At 40.8% G+C, this 12,224-nt stretch overlaps 1 protein-coding gene across 1 annotated transcript in view; it reads left to right on the top strand.

The window, feature by feature from the left end:
- cadpsa (Ca2+-dependent activator protein for secretion a) overlaps nt 1-10,110 on the top strand; it is a 208,567-nt gene extending 198,457 nt beyond the window's left edge. The window contains exons 26-27 of the mRNA XM_023424816.2: nt 3,282-3,386; nt 6,608-10,110. Coding sequence (XP_023280584.1) covers nt 3,282-3,386; nt 6,608-6,781 — 279 coding nt within the window. The 3' untranslated portion in view covers nt 6,782-10,110. The remainder of the gene's footprint in view (nt 1-3,281; nt 3,387-6,607) is intronic.
- The last annotated feature ends 2,114 nt before the right edge of the window (nt 10,111-12,224 follow it).

Raw genomic sequence — 12,224 nt, 5'->3', positions numbered from 1 at the left:
CCCACCCCCCTTCCCTTCCCCTTCATTTCTTTCCCATTCTTCTCCAGCCCTGCATCCACTCCGCTGTGACCCTGACTCTTGAAAGTCAGTCGGCTTCTATTAGTATCAGCCCACGCTCATCATTATCCATCAATTAGACTGGCAACAGCCAGGGCCCACAGAGAAACATCTGCAGCCTCTCGGCTCAGTTCGTGCGCGGCTGCTGCGCTCTGAGCTCGCTGTGCCTCGCAGAGGTCGCTGTTTACAGGAGGCCTGTCGAAACAGAGCGGCACACTTCAAGGTTGAAGCTTTTAACACCTGTGCACATGACATGAGCAGTGTTGGGCCAGCTATGGTGCTATGACTGAACTGTTTCTGTTGCATCACTGCAGCAAAAACGGACTGTTCTGAAATTCAGCCCTGGATGCTTCATCATATTCTCAGTCTTGTTTAGATTTAATCATATATTAGCTGAAATAAAATGAGCATCTGTAAGAACTTACACATTCAGTATAAAACACTCAGGACTCTGAAGCGTGTGGTTTAAAAGCCTGCACCTTGGCAGATTGCTGTTACAACGGCGCAGTGTTTCAACCAGAGTTAGATTCTGTTTGTGGTCAGTTGGTCACATATTGTGACTGACCAGTAAGCCCAGTCCTGGCCAGTAAGCCCAGTCCTGGCCAGTGAGTCCAGTCCTGACGAGTGAGCCCAGTCCAGTCTTAGTGAATCAGTGCTGAAATAACCGCACAAATCACAATGTCAGAGATATTTGATGTTATATGATGATTATATGAGTTTGTACACTCACTCTGCTTGTGTGTAACAGACATGTTGACACGTGTTACTCTCTTAACAATGCACCTTCAAATAACAGTGAAATACTGCGACACTGACTTTAGACCAGTTTTTCCCGGTCAATCACACAATCAATTTCTGCTGCCTCATGATAACAATGCATCATGCGTCAACAGCGATCCTGACCACACCTCATTTTAAGACCATGACACTCATGGGTGCTTAGAAAGGTGCAAGTGTATTTGCTGTCTAAACAATGTGGGTGCTGGATGGGAAAATGAGAGCTGTGTCAGTCTGAAATTAACAAAGACACTTGCATTGCGCTTTGCGCTGCTTTGCGTCAGGTGTAAGATAGGGCCCTAATCTTCACATCACAGCCACCAGACTCCCATGGTTAATGCTCTAACTTCAGCTTGATATTGCTGTGATACTAAAGCACACTCATACAGTATCCACTCAAAGGTTCAACTATTTTACCTGAGGCAAAGTTCTCTGACAGCAGCTTGTGTCTAGTCCATATCAAAAATTTGAAAACTTCAATTGAAAAATAGGTTTTTACTAAAAGTGAATGTCATACAGATTAATAACATACATCCCTCTAGACCTCTCGCAAAAACGCAGCTCTACAAAGCTCATTAGCTATGCGATTCAAAGAAGAGATCAATAGCTAAATATAATGAACCACTCACAGTGCACCATCAGGACAGGCAAACCAGGCAAATGCTAGGGTCCCCTAAGGTGAAAGGGGGGCACCCGATGACTCCTCATATTGGTACATTTTGCAATGACAACTATAAACTATAACTATAAAGACATAAAGACACTGTGCAGTTCCCTGCTGTTGCCCTGACTATGTGTGCTGTAGCGTCTACACATTGCCTGCATGTGAGGGGAGATCTGAAAATTGTGGTGTCTGCCAATTGTCTCCTTTTGTGGGGTGGGGGGTTCTTCAATGGACTTCTTTGCCAGAGTCTAGGATCACTGGAACCACTCTATACTCACAAACAGATGACATTTAAAAGTTTATATTCACTAATTTAGTATCAATAAAGCACAAACAAACCTGTGTTTGGCAGATTAAACAAAGAGTTTTCTTTACTTGGTTACTTACTTATTTTACAGGTTCTGAAACAGACTTATATAATACAATATGTGACTGTAGACCAGGCTGTACGCAGAGCATTTGACTACATTACATTACATCCATCTGATGTCTCTGTCCAAAAGTGTATTCATACTCCTTAAAGGAAGCACTTCCTGTCATCAAAAACTGTAATTCTACCTAACAAGGAAGTTTGCTGTCCTTTCCTTTACATTGATGAAGAGCTATAACCAAGTCATGTTTAACCAAGTCCATTTTCCACTTCATTTGACTTCCTGTAGCTTTGGCCATGTTACAGCGGTACAATAGGTCCAGTCTTGCTGGGGATATTGGCACCAGTTGGACTCAACTCAGAACTGTCATTAGCCCAGTTTCCTGCAGTTCTCCAGCTGAATGAGCCAATATCATTGAACATATTTATACTTATATGTTGTACTCAAGCTAGGGTTGCCACCTTATATGTGAAAAAATAAGCCTAACGACAATGTAGCCTAATGTTGATTTACAACTAATATTAGAGAAGAAAGGCAGGAAGAGAAGATGACCCGTAATTGAAAACAAAATGCTGTGTCCTGTATTGAATCAATACGCAACGCAGCATTTTATTTTCAAATACGGGACGATCCCGTATTATACAGGACGAGTGGCAAAGTTAACTCAAGCCCTCTTTCCCCTGAATAACTTACTTTTCTGACATTAGAAGACTGAAGAGACACGTGTCAGTCGTTAAAGAGAGAGCCCACAGTTCTCAAAGGCAAACACAGTCTGGAACATATTGCTAAACTGACAACTAAAAGATCCTTTGCATGCACTTTGACAAGTCAGTGGCAGTTTCAGAACATGTAGCTGTGTGCCAAGAGCATATCAAGCCTTACTCTTCATTAGCATCTCCATTAACTGACGCCTCGTGGGCTGCTGGATCTTCCCGGGGTCCACACTCCAGACTTAAATAGATGCTAAGCCTGTGGGACTATATCTGATGGAGACCCACATGACAAGAGCAGAAGCTGTTTCCTAAGCTTGGGTCCCAGGCAACACTGTGTGGGCATCAGCGAGCTGCAGCAGAACAACCCCCTGCTGTAGAGAAGACTGCTCTGTGCTGAAGAGGCCGTGTGAGTTTTGCTGCTGAGGATCTGTCAGCTTCATCCCTCTGGGCTCCCCCTCACAACCACAAGGAAACTGTGTCATGATGATACACTGCGAGGATGACATCACATGCTTTTTCTGCCAAATACACTATGAGCAAGTCAGTGGATTACAGATGCTAATTTCTAGGGTTGTGAATTCATTGCTCTGTGCGTTAAAATGCTGCATTTGATGGGTGTGTGCTCAAGGTAACAAGCTTTGAGTGCATCAGATGGTGATATCTATTGTGTGTGTGTTTGTGCGTGTGTGTGTGTTGCAGCAATGGTACACCAGCACTATGAACCTTATAGGAACGTGGCTGACCGACCGTATGGACCTTCAGCTCCATGTTTATCAGTTGAAGATTCTCATCAGGATCGTCAAGGTGAGAACAGCTGCTCACACGTTTCTAAACCACAGATCCAGATGCAAACATAATATTTCCGTAAGCTCCTGTTCTATAAATGTTCTTAAGAAACAACAAGAAAGATAAAAAATAAGTGACTCTATTATAACAGAATAACATTTTACTGCTGCTCCCACATAATTTGATATTATTATTATTGAGTGAGGTCTTTAACAGTTAACAGTGATACTGTACCGGAGATAAAACATCTGAGATAAACATGTGTAAGCAGGTTTTGCAGTGTCATTGTTATATATTTGATTATTTGAATTTGCATATTTTTGAATGTTTCAGAAGGAAAAATACTTTTTTGGTTTTGATCAAGCTGCTTTTATACTACTGTTGTACTTTTTACTCCACCACATTTATTTGACAACTATAGTTAATTGTTTTATTACAGATTTTACATGTATAGAATAACATCATGTCACAAAATATTATATATTGGATTACATTACCCAACACCACAACCCAACAATACTTCCTCCAACCTAAACAGCCACATAGGTCATGTGTCTCTACCCTCTGAGAAAGGATGAAATCTTGAATCAGCCTCGGTACAGCAGCAGGATTCATCCTGCCGCAGATAAAGTGTTAAAAAATAAATAACTAGCCTTTTTATTGTTTTTGTCATTTGAACTTCAACATGTTCTGGAAAGACAGATGCTAGCTGTGTCCCAATTCAGGGGCGACATCTTTGAAGGCTGCATTTTTAAGACTGTCCCATTTCAAAGACTTCTTCAAATTTAGCCGACAAATGTGTCCGTTGTTTCCCGGGCAACAAAGGATATGGGTGGATCCTTCGAAGTCCAACGTATCCCAAGATTGAATGCACGCCAGTGATGAATCACTTTCCAAACAAGAATAGGACTCTGCAGATAAAGCAGCAGTTGAGGATAAATGCGAAATCCTCCGTGTCCCAGACGTCTCATTTGGTTTTGTCTGACCACTAGATGTCACTTGATAAAAGTAACTATGGGTCATGATAAGCTGCTGGCACGATACTGGGTACATTTTAATGCATCAGTAATAATAATACAATTTGAGGTTACATATTATGATGAGGCATTGAGAGGTTGAAGATATTATTCTTATATCACATCCCTTCTTCATGAAGGTGCCCTGAAATAAAAGTAGGCATGATCCCTCCCTGGCTACCCATACATTTTCAATGCAGGATTTTTTATAACACTCTCAAATGATCAAATCACCCATTCTCAATCAAACATTGATTGATTTCCACCTGTCGTGTGGTTGACTCAGAAGCTCTTCATAAAGAGAATAAAGAAGTGAAATCTTCCATCATTCAAATCATTTCAGCTGAAATCCTGGAGGAAACAGGAGACGTGACCTATTTCAGTTGGATGTCTACGTTCAGTGATATAAAGTGAGGTGATGATATCAAAACACAATGATGACACAAGCAACAAGATCCTTGTTCAAGTCTGGGCGCCGTAATATAAAACCAGTTGGAAGCATATTCTTCCTGGTTTTGTCCCACTTTTCCCTCTCTGTATATATGTCATAATGAGCCACTGAGCCACCCCTTTTCCTGCTGTAATGTCTTTCAGAGCACAAACACTGTAAACACACCTGTCACCTGTCCAGCACGGTGCTGTTAAACCAGAAATACCACAGCTACTCTGTGTTCAGATGTGAACGAGTGACCTGCAGCCCTGAAATAAGTTTTAAAAACACACAATCACAAATCGAAGCATCTGACACAAGCACAAACCCGGGGAGGAGACAAGACAGATCTGTTTTACCAGTTCGCAAAGCAACTAAAAGCTCACTCTTCCTCCTCTGCGTCTGTGTGTGTGCATGTGATAACATCACTCATCGCAGTTGTGGGTGACCTCAGTCTGAAAAGAAATACAAACTCCACTGGCAGTGGAAAAGGGGTCAATCGGCTTTTATTAGCGGGTTTACACGCCTTTAAAAAACCCACTTACACCTGATAACTTTGGTTGAAAAAGCATATAAATCCCATTCTGGAGGACACACTGCCGTGTCCCTCACTGCCTTTGGTGTCTCAAAGTTGGAAGTTCAGATTTAGCCACAGGTTCAGGGGCCACATCCTGTCAATGAGTCATTAAAGTGTCATTAAACAGAGACTTTAACTCCTTTTATATACCGATGTAGTCGAACTGGAGACGAGTGAGCAGCTCGAGGTGCAGGAACTTTCCCCAGGCCCAGGAACCAGAAACCTTTTAAAGAACTATGCACGTTTCCACCGCAGGAACCAGGGTCTAAATTTAGTTCCGGGGTAACTGATCGACCCCCAAAATCCCTGGTCGGGGGGTAGTACTTTCCAAAGGTTCAGGAACTCAGGGGTGTGGTCTGTCTGGTATAGTACTCGCTGCATTTTATTTCATGTTCAAAAGTCCGCAGTGAGCAAGCGAACACATTTTCCACACCGCGAAACAGGTCCAGGAGAAGGTAAAAAAACTGAAACAGAACGTCAAAAAACTAAAGGACCACAACAATCGGAGTGGCGAGGGGTGCCACCCGTCACGTATAATAGGCTATCATCCCGTGTTTGAAAATAAAATCCTGCGTCCTGGTATTGAATATATACTATACTACTACTTATCCCGTATTTTCGTTCATGTTATGTCCTCAAAGTGCTGTGAATAATGTAATGTCAAGTAATAATGTTTCATAATCTTCTGTGGTGGAAATGCAGACAACAATAGGCCACAGGAACCTTTCGGTTCCTGAAGAAAAGATTTAATAAAAAAGACAAACTGACAATTCACATTGACATACGTATTCACGCTTTACTGAGGACTTAGTTGAAGCAGCTTTGGTTGAGATTACAACCTGAAAAAAGTGAAGGGGTCTGAAGACTTTCTGAATGCACTGTGCATCCACCGGAGTGAAGTAGCTTCATTCTAGACTTATAATCCTGTGTTAATCAAATTTAAAAAATTTTTAAAAATGTTTATTGCCCTGTGTTTATTTGAGTTAAAAAATACACCAACCAATACATTGGTATTCATAATAGTCCTAGATTTTTTGTTTTTCATTCTTACCAATATCTTATGGGTTCACATCTGTGTGTCTGGTACAGAAATATGTCCAGGATGTTGAGTGTTCAGCATAGACCAAACACTGGAAGTATCTGAGTCTCACAAAACCTCTGACGTCTTTTCTCGATTGCCTTTGCCAACTGCTTCTGATTCTTTTGTTTGTGACAGAAAAAGTATCGTGACTTCCGCCTTCAAGGGGTGCTGGACTCCACATTAAACAGTAAGATGTATGAAACCGTGAGAAACCGGCTGACCCTGGAAGAAACCACTGCCTCAGTGAGGGAAGGAGGGATGCAGGGCATTTCCATGAAGGACAGTGATGAAGAGGACAACGATAACTAGATCCAAAGGCCTGGAAATGTCGAGGATACAGCTTTTCAGAGAGTGGTGTACTGCCGGACACCCATACAGCCTTTCCATGAGGTCCAAACAGACTGACCCAAAATCCAACTTGTTCCCTCCATCGTTTGCTTTGTCAGTTTTCATCCTGTAATAGTTCCACCTTTCTGTCAGAATTCATACCAGAAGAAAATGCATTTTGTGTCTGTAAACACCTGTAAGACCTGAGTGTGTCCTCTCACTGCTCATCAAGCTTTAAACAGCCAAGAACTGAAGGATCAATCAATCACTGATCGATATTAAGTGACGTGAGCAAATAAGTTCTGAGAGTAAAAAGAGGCCACAACATGTCAGTAGCACAAATGTGACCAGGAGCACTCACCATGCAAAACAGCCTTAAATAAGATCATAATAAAGGCAGGTGCATCTATATCAGTTTTTTGAAGGCATGAAAAATATGACATTGTACCTTCATGTCTGTCAACAGTCTCTGTACTGGAGCTTTGCTGTTGCTTCTCTCTCACATTCAGAAAAGTACTCGACTCGAAATTATGAAACTGATAAAATCAGTCCGTTTTTTTTTTGTGTTGTTGTTTTTTTGGAAGCCTGCTAACAAATGCATGATCAACTTATCACTGAAGTCATATGGGACTAAATGGGACTGATGGTTTTAGATTAGACTGACCATCCAAAAAAAAACAAAAACAAACAAAAAAAAAAAACAAGGTTAAAACTAAAAAATATATTTCTGGAGCAATACGGACAAACCATTCTGTTCCCAAGTTTATGAACAAGTCTCTGACTGTGTCTTCGTGTTACACTAGAAAATGTTGCATTGTGGTGAAGGTTGTGGAAATGGTCTCCTATTAGTTTCTTTGTAATGGATCTGCATCATTTCTAAACCTTGAAATCTAGATTTTTTTTTTTTTTTAAATCATGTGGTGTGATAAAATGTGAAGGTGATGGATTCTGTCTACGACGGCCCAGAGAGCTCAATGCACTGCCGCTTAAGAAAACACAACAGGCAAACAGACGAAACAGAAACAAATTCAAGTTGATCAATTTGACAACACATGAGCTGCAAATACTCACAACACAACAGCAGTGTTTCCAGGGGACACTAAAAAGTGATGCGCCCAGCTGAAACACACTTGTTCAATGCTTTTTGACTTTTGAAGTTAAAGTTCATCGCAGCCAGGTTCATCACTTTTTAGTGTCCCCTGGAAACACTTCCGTTGCATTGTGAGTATTTGCAGCATGTCTTTTATCAAAGTGAGGAAGATGTTTTCTGAATTCACTCGTGTTTTGTGTGTGTTGAGCTCTCTGGGCCACCATAGTTCTCAGCCTGATGTTTCTCTAAAAAGACTGAAATCCAAAAGAAATCAATTGCATAGTAAAATATATATAGAAATAAAGTTGATAAATCTAGTCATTTTAATGACACAGTGACATAAATAGGTGTTAGCTTGCTTATTGCATCAATTCCAAAGTGCAACTTTCACCCAGAATGCTTTGGTAGTAGTGCTAGAAATGCTAGTCAGGTTAGCCAGGCTCAGGGAGTGTTATCAGTTTGGAAAATAAAAATAAAAAGATTAGAGCTGGAAGAGTCTCCTGTGTCTTTGGGAATGTTACAGTTTCTCAGCAAGTTACAGCAACACTGGAACAAAAGCGGTGGATGGCATGAGACCTGTGCGTCGATCTTCTTTAACTTAGGTTTGGTACAGTTCTGGAAACACTTGAAACATCCTAAGGCATCAGTAGAGTTTGTCTGTTACTGAAACAAGGTAAAACTGAACTGGGAAGTTTGTTCTACTTGACTTGACACAAACAGTCGCTCACTGTGGATTCAAACTGCACTAAAGTAAAAGGCTGCTGTTGCAGACATTACCTGGATACTTCAGTATAGAGGTAGTGCTGTAGTCTGCTGCGTCCCCTCAGTCTGACACTCAAGTCCTAACAGCAGCTACCATGTTAATTATGTCCTATAAACAGGTTGACAGAACAAACAACCAGTAGTAGTGTAAACATTTTAAATTAATGCTGAGCTTTGTGACGATGAAAAGGTCAATGACTCAAAAAGGATTCATCCTCCATCATGGCCACAGAAAAACATTAGTTCAAGTACAGATGGATGGACGACTGATAAGCTGACTGATGCTTCCACACTAATACGTTTTCAGTTTGAAAATGCGTCTTAAAACAAAAACAGCCTCTGTCCTGGCGACCGTTTTAGCAAATCAAAACGGGGTCAGCAGCGTTTCCACAAGTCTCTGTTTTAGCGGCTCTGGACAAGTGTGGACACCAGGTGTAAACGTAGCAAATGAGATTTAAAACTAAAATGTAGTAGCTTGGATGTAGCCTCGCACTGACATTAACGAGGCCAAACCTCAACTTTATTTAACATAGCATTAGCATAATCAACCTAAGTATGTCGATGACATCAGATCAATCTGAATTATTGTGATAAGTGACATCAGTTTTAAACTTGCACAATGAGCCAAATTATTAACCTGTAAGAACATCAAGATTATTTGCATGACAAAGACGTGAGAAATTGTTCACAGGGAAAATGAAGGTATACATTTATTGAGAAGAACAAGGGGAGTGGTTTGAGTTTTGGAGGATGCTGAATTAAAGAGGTTGGGCTCCCTGATGGCTTCATTATATGTAATCAGCGATGTCATCAAACTGTATGTTTTATTTTACCACTGGCTCGTGTGATGCCACCAGTTCTTCCATCAGAGAGTGAGAGGGAGGCATTTATCCTTTACAAAGAATGTGATAGTGTCACTAATTTTAGACTTATGTCAAACTGCCTCCAGATGAATCAGTGACAACACAAGCTTTGTATCGTTGTTGAAAAAGACATTAACTGCCTGTGGTCTCACTTTTTCAAACGTTTGATCTCTACATCGACACCTCTGACGTTTTATTGAACTTTATTTTGGCGGGAAGAAATGTAAGCAAGGCAATACACATATAATGGTTTGATCACACTGCTGTCTTCTTTTCAGTTTTAAAACAAATGTTTAAATATCACTGTGTATGTTTGAGATCTTTTACCTATGTTCCTGTTCTGTATGTATGATGGAGCTAATCCACATTTTTATTATGGATGATGGGAAGTGAAGTCTACCTGTACTTTCCCTCTGTAAGCTGTTCTATACTGTACCTCTAGAGCCATGTGTCGTCCTGTATGCAAGTACTGCATGTCCCCAGTATTCACCCCCCCCAAAGTATTTTCGCTCCATGTGTGAAGTTATCATGCTTCTGCCCTCTAGAAGATCCCACTGAGGCCAAGAACATTTAAATAAAGGTGAATGTGGAAAGAGCTTGTCGCTTCGTTCTTTGTTGTTGCGGTTGACTGAAGAGAAATCAGCTGACAGAGATGTTGTGTCAGCAGGCTGAAAAAATACATATTTGTTAATCCGTGGCCCTGACACCACCCCACTCCCCCTCCCCTCCCACACACACACACACACACACACCACTTCCCCTCCTTTCTTAAGAAAGAGAGTCTGAGATTAATGCAGTGGATTAAAGCATCAGGCATCTTGAGAGTTGATATTAATGTCCAGAAGGAGATTGAAAGAATCAAATCAGCAATGACCAAAATCAAATCAAAAGCCCAAGATGGAAGCTAAGACTAAAGTCTGGAGGATTACATATAATATAGTCCCAAATTAAAGGAAGACAGAATATCTTTTAATTATTTTATAGAGGGGGGGGGGGCAAATCCTTCTTAGAACAGAGGAAAACTAGATTTTGGATGAGAGCGGTGGAAATGAGGTAAACTTCTCTCTGGAAGATGCTTGTTGCAAAAACAAGTTTATTCCTGTGCTTCAGTATGAAAAATCAATTACTATTGTAATATTTAACTTGATAATAACATGAGCAGCCAGGAGAATCCAGTGATGGGGATTTATACTTTATTATGTGTTATATATTGTTATTATGTACACTTCACAAAAAATAACAACCAGTCCCCGAACCAGAGCAACCGAGCCTCTGATACGACCCAGAGGAGCGTCTCCTCAAATAGTGCCCCTATGGATGCAGCAGGCATCCTGGACCTTGGTTGTCATGGTTAAAATCATAAACACATGGAAAGTACTGAGAGCGCAGTACCTACCTTTGTCACCATGGTTACTATAACAACAGTCGTGGCTTGGTAAGGTGTAGGCACTAAAACTGCTGGGTTAGGTTTAGGGAAAAGATTGTGTCCCAGTTCAAGAAGCCACAGTCTACGAATGTGTGGCCTTCGCAGTCCACAAGGGCCAGACCGAAATCAGATGGTCTGGTCTACGGATCATTTTCACTTTGAATTGGGACACAGATCATGATTTGGGTTAAAATGAGTACTTCCCTCAACATTATCTGTGTTGTCATGGTTACAATAATAACAACGTGGTTAACTTTTTTGAACAGTCATGGATAATAGAAACAACGTAAACTGCTACTTTCACATGGGAATCGAACACCGCTCTCCTGACATGGACTTCGTCTCTCTTTATGCTACGTCAGCGCACTCTTCCCTTTGCTCCTGACATGATTACTACCACCACTAGATGATGCCTAGCAACAAACGTAACTATGGGTCATAATAAGCTGCTGCACAGACAAGCTATAGGCTCATGTTTTACAGGACGACTGTCTCATCTAGTGATAGTGGTTGAGAGATTGTGTATGCTTTATTGTGTGTTACATATTGTTTATTGTGTATATTTTACAAATTAGACATTTACAGGTAAAGTGGAAAAATAATGTAGACTCTGTTTAAAATGTGTAAAATGATGTTAATGTGGTTCTGGCTTCTAAGAGAACTAAAAACCACTTTCAGACACCACACAGTGAGTGTGAATTCACACTTTTCACATTCACATTTTTTTTAAATTTCAGTTTGCAAACAAGGTTCATTAGAATAGATTTGAAATTAAACTTATATTTCAAAGGTTGTTCTTCCATTTTTCTTTGGTTATTATTCTGCTGGTTCCTTAAATCATCATATGATTCAATATCATACGTCTCACATGCTCAGAGGCTGCAGAAAAGAAAAGAGAAAGGGGTGTGTGAGTTAAAGCAGCAGAGAGTCCACATGCTCTTGACCTTAATTGTCTCTACAGAGGCTCTTCCTTCATATCCTATACATATGAGAATGATCAACAGCAAACACACAAAGCAGGCCACCTATTTTAAAATCCAATCTGCCGTCTTGGTGAGCCGCCTCGGAATATCATTCATTTAATTTCCCCGTGAATATCCAGACACGATTGGGCAGTTCTGTGTGAGAGGCTACACCAAGACGGATTAATGGGCCTGGAGTTTTATACCGGCACGATCTGAGCTGCTTTGGCTTTTAAGCTCCAATCAAGTGGGGAAATGGGAAATGATAACTGTATCAAAATAAAAAGAATCTCCAACTGACCATCACAGCAAGAACTGGCCC

Source organism: Seriola lalandi, unplaced genomic scaffold (genome assembly GCF_002814215.2).
Source record: "Seriola lalandi dorsalis isolate HSWRI2012SDOR001 ecotype SW California unplaced genomic scaffold, Sedor1 jcf7180002054748, whole genome shotgun sequence".
NCBI classification, from domain to species: domain Eukaryota; kingdom Metazoa; phylum Chordata; class Actinopteri; order Carangiformes; family Carangidae; genus Seriola; species Seriola lalandi.
Note: the sequence above shows the minus strand (reverse complement) of the source record. Positions and strands in the feature narration are given on the sequence as shown.